The 20,246-nt window shown below is 48.3% G+C and overlaps 2 protein-coding genes across 3 annotated transcripts; one reads left to right on the top strand and one right to left on the bottom strand.

The window, feature by feature from the left end:
- The first annotated feature begins 4,624 nt into the window (after positions 1–4,624).
- LOC121198356 (keratin, type I cytoskeletal 13-like) lies at positions 4,625–8,267 on the top strand. Its single transcript, XM_041062415.1, has 8 exons — positions 4,625–5,178; positions 5,588–5,670; positions 6,416–6,572; positions 6,690–6,851; positions 6,938–7,063; positions 7,526–7,600; positions 7,694–7,839; positions 8,000–8,267. The coding sequence occupies exons 1-8, from the start codon at positions 4,693–4,695 to the stop codon at positions 8,076–8,078; spliced, it is 1,314 nt and encodes a 437-aa protein (XP_040918349.1). The 5' UTR covers positions 4,625–4,692; the 3' UTR covers positions 8,079–8,267.
- Positions 8,268–8,799: 532 nt separating this feature from the next.
- On the bottom strand, positions 8,800–16,734 carry si:dkeyp-113d7.1 (uncharacterized protein LOC407709 homolog). 2 transcript variants are annotated; one of them, XM_041062409.1, is made up of 3 exons: positions 16,611–16,734; positions 14,025–14,737; positions 8,800–11,833 (listed from the first exon to the last, which is right to left on the bottom strand). In XM_041062409.1, exons 2-3 carry the CDS (start codon positions 14,490–14,492, stop codon positions 10,703–10,705), a joined length of 1,599 nt encoding a protein of 532 aa, XP_040918343.1. In that variant the 5' UTR covers positions 14,493–14,737; positions 16,611–16,734; the 3' UTR covers positions 8,800–10,702. The 2 variants fall into 2 exon arrangements, with proteins under 2 accessions (XP_040918343.1, XP_040918342.1); XM_041062408.1 differs by lacking the exon at positions 16,611–16,734 and adding an exon at positions 16,434–16,591.
- Positions 16,735–20,246: the final 3,512 nt, after the last annotated feature.

Raw genomic sequence — 20,246 nt, 5'->3', positions numbered from 1 at the left:
TGAAAAAATTCCCATCATGCCCTTCAGGGACTAAATTACACTAACAACACAGATAAATGTCACAGGACAGTGAAGTGAGTCTGAGTTCATCCTCTCACCAGCCGAGCAGGAACGTCCCGTAACTTCCTGTGATTCATCAGATTATTAGAAACAAACAGCTGATTAGCTCCTGATCCCGAGTGTTTCCTCAGCTCCATGAAGGTGGAGGACTCACCAGGATCCAGCGGCGGTGACGGAGACGTGACTTCATCCTGAGGAAGAGCAGAGAAGCAGAACAAAGTCTGATCCACATCTGTTAACACGTGACAGACATGTTCACTGTTCAATAAAACTTTATTCATTTCTCTGTCATCAGGACACGCTGTAACTCAGTAACCAGGTGAGAACATCAGAAACTGAAACGTCTCACTGGCTGAAGTCCTCGGAGACTTCCTTCAGGTCTGTGTGGACCAACCTTTGGCAGCAGGTGCAGCTCCAGGTCTTCTTGGCTGAGTCACAGGGTCCGCTCACCTGAACCTGCTCAGGTTATCTCAGTCCTCCTGTCGGGTCGTCTCAGACCTCCAGACTGGATGTGAAGTGTCTGTGGACTCACGTCTTCAGGTCTCAGATGATCTGTGGGGGACAGAGACTTGTCCTGAAGCCTGATGTCCAGTCCTGGACCCTGGAGCAGGTTGTCTTCAGGGACCTTTGTATTTTGTGAAGTTAAAGGTGAGAGTGTGACTCAAACCTGCTCTGAGACCGACCCAGAGGAGAGACGCTGCTGCCCCCTGCTGGTCCCTCTGGACATGAATCTGCTCCGTCCTGTGATTCAGTTCAAACCTTGTAGTTCTTTTGTCCTTGTGTCGGAGACGTAGCACCGCCGTGTGGAAGTCTCCGTGTCTTGGCAGCTGCAGCAGCTCTGCAGGCTTCTTCACGCCCGGGATCAGGACAGATTTACTTTCATTCCATCATCTCACATGATGTTCTCTCATCCCTCTGGGCTTCATTCCTCTTTTTACCTGCTCAGCTTAGACATGAATATCCCTCTCCTCTTTTTTTTATCTTGTCAGAAAGTTTTAGGATGAATGACATAATGAGAATCTGACTTTGTTGGTTTTGAATCTTTCTATAAGAGCACGTTGATAAAACCACAGTTTATATGTAAAGATGAAACATTTCTCTCGTCTGACTCTGAAAAACAGTTCCACGTGTTTTTCTCTCTCTGTGCAGATGAATGAACAGAAAAACACAAACTGACTTGGTTGTAAAATTTAACAACCTTGTTTGTGTGAATAAAGTTTCACTGAAACTTCCACAGACTCAGTGTGGTGCACACCCTGCAGGAGAGGAGCTGGATGCCTATGGAAGCCTGGAGGAGCCATGCTGCTGTCCCTTCACCTGCCTCAGTGTTTCTGAGCAGCAGCTGAAACGGAGCAGTGTGAACAGGAAGAGAGCTTTGTCAGGCGTTTCCTGTCAGTGTTTCCTGATGGATCAGATTATTGATTCAGTGCAATCAGCCGTTTCTGATGTCTGATCTGATTCCGTGCGCTGATTGGTTGTTTCAGCCTCCGGTGGTTCGGTAACCCCTCTGCGGCTCTGACAGTTAGCCCCTCCCCCGCCTCCGGCCACCTGTCAGCCCCCCTGCTGTTGTGTAACGCCGGTGTCGACCTGCAAGCTCATCATAAATATGCTGCTTTTTATGATGTGACGGGGGCGATGGCTCGTTCCTGTTGGGGCCCGGGGGGGGGGGGGGGTGGGGGGGGGCACGGGGGCCCCAGACTCCAGTCCTGGTTCATGGTCCTAAATAAACCTGCATTTAATCAGCTCATGACCAAACGGAGTGGGGCCCACAGCCGGCTCCCCAGTGTGCTCAGGGTTCTCACAGAACCGTGGGGCCCCAGCAGCGAGCAGGTGCTCGGCTTTTTATTTCATCATATTAATATGATGAAACTCACAGTGCTGCTGAAGGTGAGGTGAGTCAGATTATAGTGATTCACTATATTTTTTTTCAGTTATGTGTGAAAGATCACTGTTGTTTCTGTTATTTGCAAAATAAATAACATTTTTAGTTTTATACAAGTTTTAGAAAAATATTTAAGTTTTCTCATTTTCCTGACAGATGGTCTGATAACTTCATTAAACACTGTACATACACACATACACACACACATACACACACACATACATACATACTGTACATACATACACATACACAGTTGAATGTATTGCACTTTACTGTTTGTTCAGTGTCCAAATGGCCTGAGGACAGAAAGTGTCTGTCAGTCTGGTTGTGCAGGTTTTTACTGACCTGTATCTCCTGTCACAGTCTCTGAAGATGGATGTGGTTCTGCTGCAGCAGCGGGAGGAGGAGGAGGAGGAGGAGGAGGAGGAGGAGGAGGAGGAGGAGCAGGAGCAGAGCCTTCTTGTCTGCAGCCGAGCTCCCAGAGTTCCACACTGTATGAGGGGACACAGTTCTCAGGAACCCGGGGCCTCAGTCGCGGCCTTGGCGTGGTGTTCATGTGAGGAAACATGATGAAACTTCCGTCCTCTGAAGCCTGAGCTCCATCTCTGAGCTTCAGTCGACAGTTGGAATCACCTGAGACGCAGCAGAGAGAAGAGTTGGCACGTCGCTCCTACCTGCAGCTGTAAAAGTCCATATAGGAACTGTTAATTCCCACATACCTGAGCTCTGCGTGCAGGGACACATGAGCCTGCACATCCTTCACTGGCTGCAGGGCTGAGGCTTTTACATGTGACAGCAGATCAGTGCTCATCAATCATTCCTCCCATCAGAGCTCTCTGCTGCCGGCTGCACACATTAACTCTTACCTGCTTCACCGTGTGTTATTCTGCCCAACAGCTCGTGGGCTCCAGTCGTTTCCACGGTAACTGAAGCCGTTTGAGTTTGAGACTCTGGGTCAAACGTTGATATGGATGATGAAACTTGTCCACAGGACTCACCTGTCCAAAACACACAGACATTTCCCATCAGCCTCAGCTGTTTGCTGCTGACGGCGTGACGCACAGGAAACGTCTCCATGTTCAGTGCAGCTCACAGCTGAGGGTCTTTACAGGGGTCAGGACGTCCCGCCGAGTCTGGGAGCAGCTCGGGGTCTTTCTGACCCTGTAGACCAGGTGGACCACTTCAGGTCCAGGCTTTCAGTATGCCCCTCAGTACTCGGCCGTGTTCAGGTAAGGGGGGGCCTGTGGGGGCCGTGAGAAGCCTCAGCTTGTGTTTCTCGATGTGGTTCCTGGTGGACTTGAGGTCCGCTTGGTTCTTGGTTCTGTAGAAGTCTGACTCTTTGCTCTGTCACTGTCCACAGTGACTGCAGGACGTCGACACCAGAACCTGCTGATGTTTGGTTGGATGTTTCCTGTCCAGGTTTCCCAGTGTCCCCACTGCAGACTCTGGTTTTACAGGTTTTATATGACATGATACTCAGACCTTTTCTACATGAGGACGTTTGCACAGCTGCTGGACACACCTGCTGGACACACCTGCTCAGGTGGGTCCAAGGGTCCCAAACATCTGCGCAGGCCACAGTCACTTTCTGCTGTTTCTGTTTTTCATGTTGATGAAATAAAACAGAGCATCAACGTTTAAAGAAAGACTTTTTGTTAAAGGGGCAACGTGGAAGAAACGGGGGCAGGATGTCACCCGGGGGTGATGCTGTCCAACCCCATCACCCCCCCTTCCCCTGCACCACAGTCAGAACAGGACAAGACCGGTGGGGGACGGAGGACAAGCCCAGTTTATTCTGAACGTAAGTGGATCTGAGCTGCAGGTCGACAGGACGCTGTAACAAACCAATGCTCCCTCTCCCTCCCTCCCTCCCCCTCCCCCTCCCCTCTCCCTCTCCCTCCCAGCCGGGGGTGCTTTCCCACAGCACACACCTGAGGAGAGACGCTGTCAGGTGACAGGTGAGAGCTTGGTGCCAGGGGCTGTTTCAGTTGCCACCAACACACTGAGCTCTTTGTGCTGACGGAGAAAAGTGCAGCAGCAGCAGGACGAGGACACACGCTCACTGACGGTTATATAACACCACCCGGAGGGAAGAAGCAGCTCCACACCGTCACCTCGCTCCACTGAAGGTTCCACAAACTTCTGCTATGCTATGAAGATGATGAACGGATGATTATATAACACACACACACACACACAGACACAGACACAGACACACACACACACACACACACACACACACACACAGACACAGACACAGACACAGACACAGACACAGACACACACACACACACACACACACACACACAGACACAGACACAGACACAGACACAGACACACACACACACACACACACACACACACATGCACACACACAGGTAATTGGAAATGAAAGCAGGAGCTAGAGCAAAGATGAGAAAATAAACGAAGGGACTCATGAACAGTGGAAAGTCTGAGTGTCAGTGAGCTGTGATGTGACTGAGCCTGAGATCTGAGCAGAAAATCACATTAAAGCAGCATAAAGAAGTTTCTACCTGCAGCACTGGAGCAAAGGTGCTGAGCTGCCATCCACCTCTGTGGGTGTGGACGTGGACCCCACCCCTCACCTGCAGCGGCTCAGCCCACCTGAGCAGCTTTAAAAGGAGCGAACTGATCCGTCTCTCCTCACTTCTCTCCTCTCCTGCTCCCTCCACCGGAGAAGACAGACCAGCAGACACCTCCTCCTCCTCTTCTTTCACTCCATCATCGCAATGACCATGATGTTCTCCTCCTCCTCCTCACGGAGCTCCATGATGGGCGGTGGCGGCGGCCTGGGCCGAGCATCCTTTGGCGGGGGCAATAGCTCGTTCAGCATGGTAGGAGGAGCAGGAGGCGGTGGTGTTAGGATCTCCCAGGCCAGCAGGAGCTTCTCTGCCGGTGTCGGCGGCGGCAGCTTTGGCTTTGGTGGTGGAGCAGGCGCAGGATTCGGAGGTGGCGCAGGATTCGGAGGTGGCGCAGGATTCGGAGGTGGCGCAGGATTCGGAGCAGCAATGGATGACAGTCTCGTTGGCAACGAGAAGTTCACCATGCAGAACCTGAACGACCGCCTGGCCACCTACCTGGCCAAGGTGTCTGCGCTGGAGAAGGCCAACGCCGAGCTGGAGCTGAAGATCAAACAGTTTGTGGAGACCAAGGTCGGCCCCACCACCAGGGACCACAGCGCCTTCTTCGTCACCGTCGCAGAGCTGCAGGGCAAGGTGAGGAAGAGGGGCATGATGGGAAATGGTGCTCAGTGTGGGTTAGGGTTAAAGTCCGTGTCGTCTAACGGGACAGTAACATTGCATGGCAGCTTCTGGTCACAGTCACAAACATCGTCCGGTGACATGAGGAGGAATCAGGGCTGTGAGTGACGGGACACACCTGAGTGCAGGTGCAGAAACTCAGTGCAGCTGAAACACAGACGACAGGAAACGTTTGATCGTTACAGTATTTTCTGTTTCCGTTCTTTCTACGCTCAGAATTCATCAGACAAACAGATGTGACTGAGACCGCCCTCGTTTTTGTTGTTAACGTTTCAGTTGCAGGACGATGTTACGTTTCCATTCTGTCTTCTGACCTGACTGAGTGTGTGTGTGTGTGTGCGTGTGTGTGTGCGTGTGTTCTCAGATCCAGGACGCCATCATTGCCAAAGGAACCGTCCTTCTGAGCATCGACAACGCCAAACTGGCTCAGGACGACTTCAGGGTCAAGTCAGTAACTGAGTCTTCCCCTTTCGTCTCTTTGTCCTTTCTGTCTTTCCTTCTTTGTCTGTCTCTTTTCTTTGTCTTTGCTTTTCTTTCCTTTTTTATGTGGTCTTTCTTTTTCCTTCACTCTTTTTCTTTCTTTCTTTGATGCATGACAGATACATACAAATCACACATTAATGCACAGTGAAAACAAACAGAGAAAAGTTTTTGCTTGCGGGTTAAACCTTGTGGTGACTGAAGAACCCCTGGATCCTCTGTGTGGGGAGCGGCAGCAGCAGCACTCCCTCTGCTGGCGGCTGTGGAAACTGCTGCAGGTTGATCGACTGAAAAAAGAAAATAAGTGACAACCTCTGCTGCAAACACACAAAGAACAGCTGTGAAGTGAAGGATGTGCTGAGATGAACGTCAGTAAAATGTCTGAGCCCTGATGAACCAGAGTTTCCTGTGCTGGTCAGTGATCAGCTGCCTCACTGACTCTGCTCCTCATGCTCTCACCGTTTCACTCAGTCATGGTTTTTATAAGTTCACTTGTTTGTTTTACTGTTAATTACTTTGGAACTTGTTTAGAAATGTTCTGCATAAATGCATTTCTCATTATTAGTATTTATTATCTACCACCACCACCATCATCATCATCATCATCATCGTTTAAAGCAGTTTGTTTTTTTCACAGGTTTATAAAGATTCAGTTCAAACCACAGCTGCTGACATTATGTCTGAACATTGTTTCACACCTGTTTTTCTGCAGGTATGAGAACGAGCTATCCATGCGTCAGTCGGTGGAGGCCGACATCGCCGGGCTGAAGATGCTGCTGGGAGAACTGGGTGTGGCCAAGACCGACCTGAGCATGCAGATCGAAAGTCTGAAGGACGAGCTGGTGTCCATGAAGAAGAACCACGAGGAGGTAACGAGATCCTTATTCACACCTGAATAAGGATCCACCAAAAACTGTTCTCATACAGTTCTAACCCCAGGATCAGTCCTGAAATCTGTGGCTGAATCTGTGGATCTCCTCCTGCAGGACCTGATGTCCATGCGATCTCAGATGAGCGGTCAAGTGAACGTGGAGGTGGACGCCGCTCCTCAGGAGGACCTCACCAAGGTCATGGAGGAGATCAGAGAGCACTACGAAGGTGTCACCGCCAAGAACCGCAGAGACCTGGAGTCCTGGTTCCAGAACAAGGTGAGGAGGAAGACTGTCTGCTGACGAGGAGCACCAACACTCCCGGAGGTTGTATTCATTTATTTTGTTGTTCCTCCTCCTGCCAGTCGGAGGTCCTCAGTAAGGAGGTGGCGACCGCAGAGATGACGCTGAAGTCGACGACCTCGGAGGTGAAGGAGGTGAAGAGTCAGCTTCAGGCTCTGGAGATCGAGCTCCAATCACAGCTCAGCATGGTGAGACCAGCGTGAACGTCATGGTTACTACATTCATGTTTTCATTTCATACATGTTGTTAATGTGTACGCTCCCGAGAGCCAATCACAGCACAGACAATCCTGCTCTCTGATTGGACACAAACCAGAGGCTCATCATCGAGTCAGATGACAGACAGACGAATGATTATGGAAATATTATTGGTTGTAGCCCTGAACTGCAGGTAACGGACTCAGGAAGGAAAAGTTGCTGCATACAGTCGGTTTGTTGAGTCCAGTGGTTCCCAACCCAGGGCTCAGGCCCCTCCAGAAGGTCAGCAGATAAATATGAGGGGTCGTCTGATGATTCATGGCAGAGAAAAGAAGAACAAACCAACAGCTGGGATTCACTGAGCAGTTTCCAGTTTTTGGACTTTTCTCTGTTCCCTGATCATTTGGACTCTTTGTGTCCTCTATGTCCTCTGACCCATCTGTCTCCCCTCAGAAAATGTCTCTTGAAGCCTCACTGGCTGACACCCAGAGCCGCTACGCCATGCAGATGAACGGATTCCAGATGCAGGTGAGGACCTCAGACTGCGTGGGTCACATTAAAGCCTGTCATCTGCATTAGAGCATCACACCTGAGACAGAGTTTACCTGTGTGACTGTGCAGGTGAGCAGTTTGGAGGAGCAGCTGGTGCAGCTGAGGGCCGACCTGGAGAGGCAGGGACAGGAGTACCAGATGCTGCTGGACATCAAGACCAGACTGGAGATGGAGATCGCCGAGTACAGGAGGCTGCTGGACGGAGAGGGAGTCGGGTGAGAAGAGACCACAGCTTCAGTCCAACACATATTTATTAAGCATTAAGCCTGGACTAAAAACAGGGCTAACACCTGGGCTAACACCTGGGCTAACCAGTCCCACCTCAGACTAAAACCAGTTGTCATGTTTCTCTAACCTTCTGTTTCTGTCTCTCAGATCTTCCCTCTCCACCTCCTCCTCCTCCTCCACCACCACCACCACCGTCATCACAAAGGTCATCGAGGAGACGATCTGAGACCAATCACACGTCTGTCTGACCCGGGGCGGAGTCACACCTTAACCTATCACGTGTCTGCACGCTGAGTCATCACTTCCCTCTGGTTTCCTGCTGTAACCTGACCCAGGCTCGGTCGCAGGCGGTGGAGCTGTGAGGGGAAACTTTGGTCTGGGATCAGCTTCACTTCTGATGCTTCAAAGAATAAAACTCGACTAAACTCAACTTAAAGTGTGAATGTTTCTGATCAGTTAAGAAAAATAGAAACTCCAACTTACTTTCCACACCAGAGCTTTTGACCACACTTCATGACCTTCTCAGCAGACTGAGCAGCTCCAGCTGAACCCAGGCCGTCTCCTGTCAAACTGAATAAATCAGATCACTCAAGGGCCAATCAGACCTCTTCAGAAGCTGTCAATCACACGTCACAGTCTTCAGTGGGTTGGGCTGAATCGGCTGCTGGTCACATGACACATTCACCTTCACACAGACAGTAAATCATCACCAGGTATTTTTCATGTTACTGATGTAAAGTGATTCCTACAGAACAAATGTTTACAGTGTTTAAAGCAACGTGATCATTTAACATGAACCTCAGAGAAAACATGGAACACGATTTATAAAGAAAAAAAAAACTAACTGAATCATTGGGTAATAAAGAGAAAAAAAGCGTCATCTCACACAAACATTTTCAAAGAAACCGTACAGAAAGAAAAACATGAAGCGGAGCAGGACGTGCCATTAGTTTCTTTAATAATTCTGTTTCCAGTACAAGAGGCTGCACCACCTTTGTCTTTTCTGCTGCTGCTTTTTAATACTTTTAGTAATTTTTTTAGGAATGATGCTGTCAATAGAAGATTTGTACACAGTGAGTGATCGGGGGTGTGTGGGGGGGGGGGGGGGGGGGGGGGGGGTTTGGTCCCGTTGGTACAATTTAAATTTTCTGCTACAAAAACTGAAGGAACATCGTTATCAGCTGATTATCTGACAACAGAAACATCACTGTGGTGCGTCCTGATCAATCAATACTGCTCAATAACAAATATCTAAATCATATCATCTGATTTCCAATGATACGGTAACAGAGCATGTGTCTGCGAGGACCCACACCTGTAACACACTGTAACACACACCTGTAACACACTCGTGAACTGGCAGCGAGTACAAAAAGAAGTACTGAGACTGAAATGTACTCAAAGTAAATTTACTGCTGAGGAATCTGAACCAGGGCCCTGTCCAACCACAACTGTCCGTCTGTCCAAACAGAACCGTCCTCGCCTAAAAGGAGTCTGCCCTCTGACCATCGTGGACATGAACGAGCAGCAGGCTCAGAGGACCGACGCTCCAGAACCTGCTCCACGAAGCCAAACTTCACGTTCCACTGAAGTTTTGTTTTTTTCTCCACGTTTAAAGTTTAAATCTGTAAAACTCTGTTTTCAATCAAATCAAACAAACTGGATGACCAATTTACCTGCAGCCTAATATTCAAAATCTTTCCATTCATTGGCCAAAAAGCTGAAGGAACCAGAAGCAGAACAGAACCAGCTGTTAGAACCCAAACCTGTGAATGTATGAGCTTTTATTCACAGGTGAGTTTCAGACGTGAGCTTCTCCGACATATAAAAACAAAAAGCAGAAGCTCCGTTCACAGATGCAGTGAACTCAGACTCAGGTAGGATAAGGCTGCTGATTACTTCACTGAGTATTTCACAATTAACAGATTAATTGTTTGGTCTATAAAAGGTTTTAAAAAATCTGGATTTCTCACGGTCACAGTCTCAAGCTCCACGTGACGTCTTCAAACATTTGGTTTAGTTCGAGCGACAGTCTGAGACGCAGAGATCAGATGGTGTGCGGCGGCCACAGAGCAGCTGGATCACCAACGAAGCGTCTGCATCCAGCAGCAACCGGACGGACCAAGATGCTTTGCTCACTAACATGAATCACAGAGGCAGAAACTTTAACTGCCTTTTCATAGTGAACGGCTGTAAAACCTTTTGTGACATATGTATGTTTCATACATAACGAGTCTCACAGGAAACACTTAAACACCACGTTACTGTGTGTTCAGCCGGCGTCACGAAGCTCGGAGGGGACGCTTCAGGAAACTCAGACATCAGACGGATCGTTGGCAGCAGACAGGGTCCTGATCAGGCTCAGCACAGAAACAAAGGGAGAGTCAAACTTGGTCACTCATGGTTTTGTGCTTGTGTCTCATTAAGTTTTCCAGAATAAAGTACAAATAAGTTCTGGTACTTGGTCCGAGAGAGAGAGAGAGAGAGAGAGAGAGAGAGAGAGAGCAAGAAAGAGAAGGGGAGAGAGAGAGAGAGAGAGAGAGAGAGAGAGAGAGAGAGAGAGAGACTACCCTCACCACAGTCCAGACAGACCAGTTTAAAGATTATCTACAACCCCTCAGTATCACACCCACCCACAGACACACAGTACATAACATGTACACACACACAGACACTTGCATAAGAGCAAATCAGTCAGAGTCCACCCTGCCCACATATATAATGCAAAAAGAGCACAAAAAGGTATGAAAATGTAAGAAAAAATTCATAAGGAAAACTTTTATAGATAGTATTTATAAAAAAAGGAATAATACTTTGTTTTTCTGGAGGTTAAAGGGTACGGAGTTTCTTTTAGCTACTGTCACTGCCCATGGTGCTGCTGCTGCTGCTGCTGGTGCTGGCCGTGTCCGCTCGCTCTCGTTTGTGGATTTGCTCGTGTGCTTTGAGGTGACCCGACTGGCTGAAAGTCTTCCCACACTGGGGGCAGGCGTACGGCCGCTCCCCCGTGTGGATCTGCTGGTGAGCCTTCAGGTGCCCGAGGCGGCCGAAGCTCTTGCCGCACTGCGTGCAGCCGAACGGCCGTTCGCCCGTGTGGATCTTCTCGTGGGTTTTTAAGACGCCGGAGTTGCTGAAAGTCTTTCCGCACTGCGAGCAGGTGAAGGGTTTCTCACCTGTGTGGATCTGCACGTGGTTGCGGTAGCTGGTCTCCTTGGTGAAGCTCTTGCCGCAGTGTTGGCAGCAGTACGGCCTTTCGCCCGTGTGGCTCAGCTGGTGAGCTTTCAGCTCCTTTGATTGGCCAAAGCTCTTCCCACAAGTCACGCAGATGAAGGGACGCTCGCCGGTGTGCAGCCGCTGGTGCGAGCGCAGGTCGTCGGCCTTGGTGAAGCCTTTAGGGCAGTGAGCGCACACGTACGGCTTCTGGCCCGTGTGGATCAGCTGGTGTCGTTTGAGGTTTCCCGCCTGGCCGAAGCTCTTGCCGCACTGCGAGCAGGTGTACGGTCGCTCCCCGGTGTGGATGCGTTGGTGGGTCTTCAGGTTTCCCAGCGTGCTGAAGTTCTTCCCACACTGTGTGCAGGAGAAAGGCTTCTCCCCTTGCATGTTGCGAGGTTTCCTCACTGTCGGGCTCTGGGTTTTGGTTGTGATGGCCGTACTCCCTCCTCCTCCCGCCTGCCCGGTCACCGCCGCCGTCACCTCCGCAGACGTCTTCCCTTCCTCGGCCGGCTGCAGCTCGTACAGCGCCCCCGCTCCAAACTCAGGGTCCAGTTTACCCATGCCGTCCATCAGCAGAGCGTCGGGTCGGAGCTTGTTGAGCTCGGTGCGGAGCTCGGCCATGTGGATGGACTCCAGGCCGTTGTGCTGCAGGTGGGTGGACATGGTGTTGGACTCTGGGTACTCTGACTTCAAGGAGCTCAGCTCTGTGGTGTAGTAACACTGCAGGTCCACATGGTGGTCTGACTTTATGTACTCCAGAGTGTCCGTCACCTGCAACAGGAAAACATGCAGCTTCAGTCAGAGACGATGCTTCAGCAGCGTTTCATCTCAGCTTTAACTTCTCAGTCCTTCCACCCAAAATCCCACAAACACACAAACACAACGTCAACTAACAAAAAATAGCGTGGTTATTTCATGGTCACAGCAGCACTGACACCGACTGCCTACTCCTGTACTCCCAGCTTCCTCTGCTCCAACACTCTGATGAGACGTCAAAGAACCTGAACACTCTCATTGGCGGAGTGAAACAGCTCAGGTGCTGATTCAGCCGGATTCTAAATCAGCAGCAGAATCACAGATCAAAATCTACATTTAATCTAAGAGTTCCTCCTCCATCGACCTCAGGCCTCCGATCCAGACTCCGTCCTGAAGTGACTGCAGCTGAACAGGTAGAGTCTCAGTCTGTTTTATAACAGAAACATGTGAAACCAGCAGAAACCAGACAGGATGCAGATACCACACCATGAACACATGAACACACGAACATGTTAATTAATTTACATCATCCAGTGACATTTAGCGACTTTTCGAGCTTCAGCTACTTCCAGAATCATAAGAAGGGATGAAACTGGAGGAAGCCTCAGGCCACAGACACTCTCCTCCATCTCAGGTGCACTGATCTTAAACATTTAACAAAATCCAGATAATGCCTTGGACTAAGCGCCCGTTTAGGTTAAAGCTGTGTTTACCCAGCTGTGCTAGCTCTGCTTTTCTTCAGATTCAGATTCTGTACTGGGAACACAGGGAAGCAGCTGTCAAACACCTCACTCCAACACAGACAGACAATCTGGTGAGTCTCATGTTTACTTCTGCTTCAGCACATAAACGCATTCATCAATAATCAATTTGTCTCATTCACTTGTTTTGCTCTCCCAGCTGCTGGTCTCTCTTTCATTGACACTTCTCCTCTTTGGACCAGCAGAGAAGCTGAAAACATTCAGGTTTCAGGCTGAACGATGATCCTGATGCTGGTACTGATGCTACAACACCCAGAGCTGCAAACTTCACCCTGACTGTTCCCAAGCCTCAGAAAGTAAAGAGCTGCCCACAGAGCATGTCCTGTTCAGAAACACTAGAGAATGTGCAAATGTACTACACAGGAAAGTAGTGTAGTGGATTCTGAGCAGTGTGTGTGCGTGAAGGAGAGAGCAGGTATTTGTTTAAAGGGATTTGCAGCCGTCAGTTAATGATCTTAAGATCTGGAAACACACTGAGCTCAGCAGGAGCAGATCCTCCATCAGGATCGGATTCAGACTGAAGGACACATCAACACTGAGAAACAAGAAGAGCGACGCGAGTAAACCTCACATCAGTTCATCCACATAACAATAAATCAAGCTCTCTCTCCCTTCCTGTGCTGTTTGTACAGTGTGTTCTGGTTTTATTAGTCCAGGTTTTCACATCTGTCTCTGAGACGTCTGGTGACAGGACTCTGGTTTGTGGTTTTCACAGCCTCAAAAAATGATGTTTAAAAATTCCAACAGCAACTTGTGTTTCCGTGACTCTGTTATCATAAATGTAGTTTTTCCTGAAACTCATCTATTTTTTCTGGTTGCCATGTTGGTGCGTGCAGACGTAGCAGCCTCTCTCAGGGCTTACTGTTTACCTGCCTTTACCTATAAAGAACTGAGCACCTTTAATGCAGGATCGCTGGGAGCCTACAGAGCAACATTCAGGAATGTCGAGCCTGACGGACTCACTCTACTGAAGCAGGGACTCGTCCGGTGGGACCGGTGCCGGTGGGACCAGTGCCGGTGGGACCAGTGCCGGTGGACTGTGGCTGTTCATCAGTCGTGAAAATTTAAAGACTGTTTTACTGAAACTCCATCGACACACGAGGAGGAAACACACTGGACCCTGTGTATGTGCAGGATGTTGCTGCTGCTGAGATCTGTGACGAGCCACATTACATTTCCCTGTGTGCACAGTGTGTCCAGCACGTGTGTGGAAATGACAACAGACCTGAGCCTGAACTGACTGACTGTCCACAAACATACTGCACACACACCCAGGCTGCACACACTCGCCGCTCAGAGGCAGAAGAGTTAAACGAGCGTTAAAGCAACACAATGCATCAGTAACTGGCCACCTCAGGCGCCACCCCAACGTCTCAGGTGTATTACTGTTACTGACAGAGTAACACATCAGAATCAACCAGGTGTGACCACGTTCCATTGTTTACCTGGGAGATGTAGTCAAACACGGAGCTGGGCTCATAGTGCGACTTGTAGTCCAGCTCTGTGACATCGCTGTGGTGAAATGGGCCTAGGTGGTGGTTGCCATGGTGACCGTGATGCTCAGACTTGATGTAGTCGAGGCCGCTGATCTCCATCTTGATCTGATCTTGGCCCAGCTCCGCAGTGGACAGCGGCTGGATCTCCGACAGGTCCACAGTCCTGATGGGTTCCAGGTCTCCGTCCTCCGGCTCGCTCTTCACACACGGCAGCATCACCAGCGGCTCCGCAATCTCCGCCGCCAGCGAGCTGAGCGTGGGCGTTGGGCAGTCGGAGGAGAGGAGGGCCAGTGTGGCCGTCGGGGCCGAGGCGGCGGGCCCCGGGCCACAGTCCAAGGAGGGGTCCAGGGGCGGGGGAGGGGAGCCGCACTCAGGGGGCAGGCCGAGGCTCAAACACTCGGTCTCTAAGTCCGTCATGGTGAGGGGCGGAGCTAACCCTCCTCACCTCACTCTGTTCAACACCTGAAGTATTGCTGAGGTCCACCTTCTTCTTCCGCCTCCTCCTCCTCCTCCTCCCTGGCACCTTCCTCCACTCCCCCCTCCGCTGCTCCAGAGATATACCTGTCCTGAGAGAGGAGGGGCTGGGGGGAAAGGAGGCGTGTCCCTGAGAGTGTCCTCTGGTAATCCAACAGTGTCACCACCCACACGTGACGAGGACCAGCCTGCAGAGACACAGGTAAGATTAGAGTGAGGTTTACAGACACTCTGGGTTTTTTATCCTTCACATTTTAATCATTCTTTCTGCCTGCGAGGGATAAATCGACCTGCGACGTGGAGCGCACGTTCTCACAAAGGAGCTCTACCTTTCTGCCAAAGCTGCTGAGGATGCATCTCGTCTAAATAAACCTTAGTGGAATCATCAAAGTACAAAGGGGACGTGGGCTCTCCTGTACAGTCTGACTCCTGTAAGAATAATCACGCCACAGTCATTTTCACTATTGTTTAATCTGTTGGTTATTTTACTGTTGCCCATGTTAACCTTCCACAGCCAAAGGTTGCATCTTTAAATGTTCTGTCCAACCAACATCAAAACACAAAGACATTCAGTTTACAATGATTTATGTCAGTGAAAAGCAGATAATCCTCTTTTCTGAGAAACAAGAGAATCTTTCTCTCCTTTACCTTTGCTTGAAAAATGACTCAAGTCAATTATCAAAATAGTTGTCAATTTTTTTTCTGCTGATCAACTAATAGTTTTAGGACTTGAAATTTTGGCAGATAACAAATTGTGGCTTTAAAAATCTAAAACGCATTTTCCTGCAGAGTGAGCGGTTTACACCGGCAGAGGGAGGAGACAAAGTTCTTTGTCTGAAATGTCAAGTTTTATGAGAGAAGTTCTGCTCTTACCTGACAGAGTCTGCTTCGGCACTGAAACGGGACGTTTGGTGTTTTATAAGTACATGTGAACTGGACAAGTAAACGTGCATGACACATCAGTACTAGTACTACTACTGGTATTAGTGGTAGTGTAGTGCGGTCCTGTGGAAGCTGCAGCGGCCTCCCCGCCCGCACACACACACACACACTGAAAAGTTTGGAGGCAGTCCGGCTGGTATCTGCACTGGCAGCCGTGAACGTTAAAGTACGACCGTCTGCTCTTTAACAAAAAGAGGCCGGAGGGGCTCAGCATCGGTCCGCAGCTCGACCGGTCCGCTCAGACCCAGCAGCTCTGAAGGAGCACGAAAGTTAGTCTCGCGGTGGTTACCTGTCTCTTCAAGCACTCAGGTAGCCTTTGCGAGTCGCCACGCAGACTCTGTACAAACTGACTCAAAGAATCTGGCGGTGATTTTCTCTCGGGATGTTTCTGTCCGCCTCACTTTCACACCGCAGCCTCCGCTTTACGTGCAAAAACTTTTTGTTTCACCGATTCTGGTGCTCAGACTGAAAACTCCCGGTGACAGAGGAGAGAGATGCGTTTAAAGCAGCTTTTCAGGCGTACAAAGACAGGGCAAGGTGCCATGTCTAGCTAGCTAGCAGAGCTAGCCAGTGGCCATCTTGTTTATCACTCTAACGTCGTTCAGAGCCTGCTAAGCTAACTAGCGGGGCTAGCTGATGTTAGCACGGGAAGAAAGTGAGAGTGAGGCGGGGAGGAGAGGCAGCAGAGGGGGGGGCAGCGGTCGTACAGGCAGGCTGGACGCAGCGGGAAGCGACTGACAGCACCGACACAAAAGAAACTAACTGTGTCAAATCCGTGCGGCGGCCGACGGAGACACTCGCGGGCATTATCTGTCAGAGAGCGGTGCAGCCCGTTAAACAGGCAGGAAACCGAGCGGAGCGGCAGCGAGCTGCAAGAACAAGAAAACGAGCACATCGGAGCCGTGCAGGCGGGTTATAACGGCAGGGAGAGCGGTACGTTACCTGCGGGTGGTCCGGTTCATGGCCGGCTCTCCGCCTCGGTTCGACCCGCTGTCCGTCACTTGTAGCTAACTCCACCGGACCCGCCACGTCCACCTCGGCAGAACAACCCGCCGCCTCTCCTCCTCTCCACCCCTCTATCACTGACTAATTCCGCTCCCTCCTTCCCTCCCTCCTTACCTTCCTTTCCTCCCTCCTTCCTCTCTCGCTTCTTTCCCCCCTTCGGTACTCCTCCTTCCTTCCTTTCCTTCCTTCTTCCCTTCCGTCCTGCCTGCCCACTGCTCGCTCGTGCACGTACACGTTCAGGCGGGCATGTAGGTAACTACGGTAACGGTAGTAGGTGGGTTCAGTTCCCAGAGTCGCGCGCAGAGCGGGTACGCGCTCGCTACATTGTTACAGAATCATCACCAACACCTCGAGCTCGTTCTGTCCTGAGCTTTTGCTCCTTTTCCAGCTCCACGCGCCGGTGTAGCAGGATCGCTGAATGAATGAACGAGCAGCACGCGCCCCGCTGCGCCGGGTCAGTGCGGTCAAGTGGCAATTTACTGACGTCAGACCCCCCAGCCCCCCCCAACAGTCACATTAAATATTGCTTTGGCTGCGGACTCACACGTTTTAACAGAAACTTTACTGAATTATTTATTTAGTAATTTGTTCATCCACCCGCGGCTTTTCTGCCTCTTCCTGAGTTTTAGATAAAGCCCCCTCCCCTACACAGGTGACTGACAGAGACACATAACAACTACACCGTGCATGGTTTGTAGTCATTCTGTTAAATGTCAAGTGACAGGTTGGAAAACAGATCACACAGACGGGCAGTGGAGGAGTGGATCACCATTTCAGTTCATTATAACAAACATGTAGCAAAGCAAGTGTCACACAGCGCATGAGGCTTTCTCATCTCTGTATCATATAAATATGAATTACGAGGAAATATAAGGTAAATATCTTATGAAACATCTCTTTCAAATTTAGATAAGAGCTTTTAATTCATCTATTATTAGTCTAATTCTTAGTTTGGAGGAAATGTCTCCCAGTTTTTCCCATAAGAGAGCTCCTGTAATTACCAGGTATCCTGCTAAGTGTTAAACAAACAGATTTTCATGTCGACATCACACAGAATCTGTCGCCACTGACATTAAGAAGATGATTTCCCAAATTATCGCTGTTAAAGCTCTGTGGATCAGCAGACAGTAAATAAGACTCGTCAGACCCAGCTGGGTAGTTGTGAACATTTATTGGTTTTGTTTTAACTTTAACACTAAAAAGTTCCTGTTCTCATCCACTAAAACAGGTAGTAAAAATAAAAAACACACCATCACCGTCGCCTCCATCGTCCTGGCAGACAGCTGTAACTTGGCGTAAATGACATTCAGACAGTGCAGCTGTGATCAACACGGGGCACGAGGTCAACCAGCCGAACACATCAGTGAATATTCACAACTTCACTGCTTACAGTTGTTGGCAATAATTCACTCAAAACTGACACTAGTCACAAAAGGGTCAAAGGTCATATCAATTTTGAGTTAATTTTCCACAGAGTGACAAAGGAAATGAACTTTGTCCATTTCCTGACTCTCTCATTCCCAAACTCCAGCACTTTACATTTTTATTGTTAAACAGGAAACTTTTAGATTTGGTTTTATTAGAGTGCTGAATTACAAAAAGGGCACATTTTATCAAAAGTATTGCATAAAATCCAAACACTGAGGTGAACTTTCTTTGACAAACAAAAGCAAGTCAGTTCATCGAGATTATACGGGGAGTAAAAACAGATTTAAAATAACAGTAATGCAAAAAAACAAAACAGAAGTTAAACATTATAAACATACAGCCTGCTTTTAAGTCAAATCATTTCAATTTAAAAAAATAAAAACACCAAAAACATCCCTTTCATCCCCTCATTCTCACTTTTGCATCAAACAAACAGAGGACCCTGGATCGTTCCCTGAGGAACCCCGGCATTAGGTTTTATACACTGCAGCTGTATTTCTACAAACTGACCATAAAGGGTTTCTTTTTCTTTTAGGAACCCTTTAGGTTTTTTTTAAAGATCAAGGTCCCTCTCAGCTCCCAGTGAAACTCTTCTGCTAAGTCTTTACCTTTTCCTGCAGTCGATTCCCTTCTTCCACAGCCTGCAGTTTTAATCAAAGAAGCTGACCTGAAATCACATCGTCTTCTCTCCACATGGGAACCACACAATCACTTTTCAGAAAATGGCCAACAAATAAAATACAAATCACAGGAATCATCATGTGCTCTGTGATACATACACATGAATGGCATCTGAATGCGTCTCAGTGCGAGGAATGATATGATGCTTGACGTGTAACTGCAGACCAAATACTTTGAACGTCCTCCTTTAAAACAATCTTTAAGAGAAATGCATCTGATTTCATAAGTTACTAAATAAATACATCAGGACCATCAACGGCAAGACAAAGGAAAACAAACGATTTCACCGACACTCGTCATGTTCGTTGAGTAAACTTCTGGTAATTATCAGATACTAAGTCTTAACTGACGTTTTCCTGTATCTGTGTTACATAATTCTATCACACGATTACAAGAAAAAGTCTGGTAATTTAGTGATCCGTATCTCTGTAGTTCATATTTACAAGACAAACTCTCAAAACCTCTTAAACTTGATCACATCATTAAGTCTTGGTCTCTTGATATTCTTTGAAAATTTTAATCACAAGAAAATGTCTTTTTGTCCCTTGGATCCTGTAACTATGATTTATTGTCTCCTAATGAGAAAAAAATCGTATCATTCTGAAAAAACCTGTCCATAATTATGACATCTGTCTGCCGGAGCGTGTTATTCAAATCATGTGATCTGATTTTGTGGCATGAAAACACTGAACAGGATAATGGTGGTGTTCATTCAGCAGGTCTCTGTGTTGAACTTTAATCCATAAAAACGTTTTTTCTGCTGGTTTTTGGCTTCAGGAACACGTTGTGTCCTGGTCATCAACACTTCATAGAATCAAGTTTCCCTTTTGTGTAAATTCAACCAGATGCATTTCTCTCTTTTATGGCTTTGTAAACAAGGACAGGAGGAGCACTGATTGGTTGACAGGTTATATGATGCTGTCGCCGTCAGGAGAAAACCTCATAATCACCACCTCTCCTTTTCACCAGCAGACACACTGAAAGTGCAGCGTTCACCTCAGGCAGCGGCTGGAGATACAGGGTTTTCCTCTGACAGCAGCTGTGTGTGTTTTATGATTTGGACAGTGCAGAGAAGCAGCTGCTGTCCTGTAAAAACCACAGAACTGAATTTCTGCTGACTCTTTTTTTGTGCGTTTCTGTTTGAAAAAAAAAAAAAGCAATGGACAGAAAAACTTGTGAATGGGTTGATTATTCTTTTACTTTATTTCATGTGAGAGACTTGGCAGTATTTTACCTGCGGCGTGTGTTTTCCCTTTCTGCTCTTTTAATTTTGTAATTTTATATTTTTTCCTTTTAACTTTAATTTTCTCTCCTGTGTTTGAGCTCAGAGGCTTTAGTGGCATCTGCCTCATTTCTGTTCTTTTACCTGTTAAGAGCTTTATAACTTAAGAGTGTACAAACACAGTTTATCATTATTGTGCATTAATATACTGTAAAATTTCAATCTTGATAAAAATCAAACCAAAAGCTGTTTGACCAAACGTCTGCTTCATTAAAACAGCATAAGGTTTCAGAAACATTGAGCTGGTAATTCCAGATTCCAGGTTCAAACTTTTTATATGATTCAAAAGTACGGAGCTACCAAACTCCTGAAAGACAGCTGAGATATTATATTTACTTAGTGCAAAACCAACGTGAGAG

The sequence above is a fragment of the Toxotes jaculatrix genome, chromosome 18, assembly GCF_017976425.1.
Source record: "Toxotes jaculatrix isolate fToxJac2 chromosome 18, fToxJac2.pri, whole genome shotgun sequence".
Taxonomy (NCBI): Eukaryota; Metazoa; Chordata; class Actinopteri; family Toxotidae; genus Toxotes; species Toxotes jaculatrix.
The sequence above is the reverse complement of the archived record's forward strand: the minus strand, read 5'-3'. Positions and strand labels throughout refer to the sequence as shown.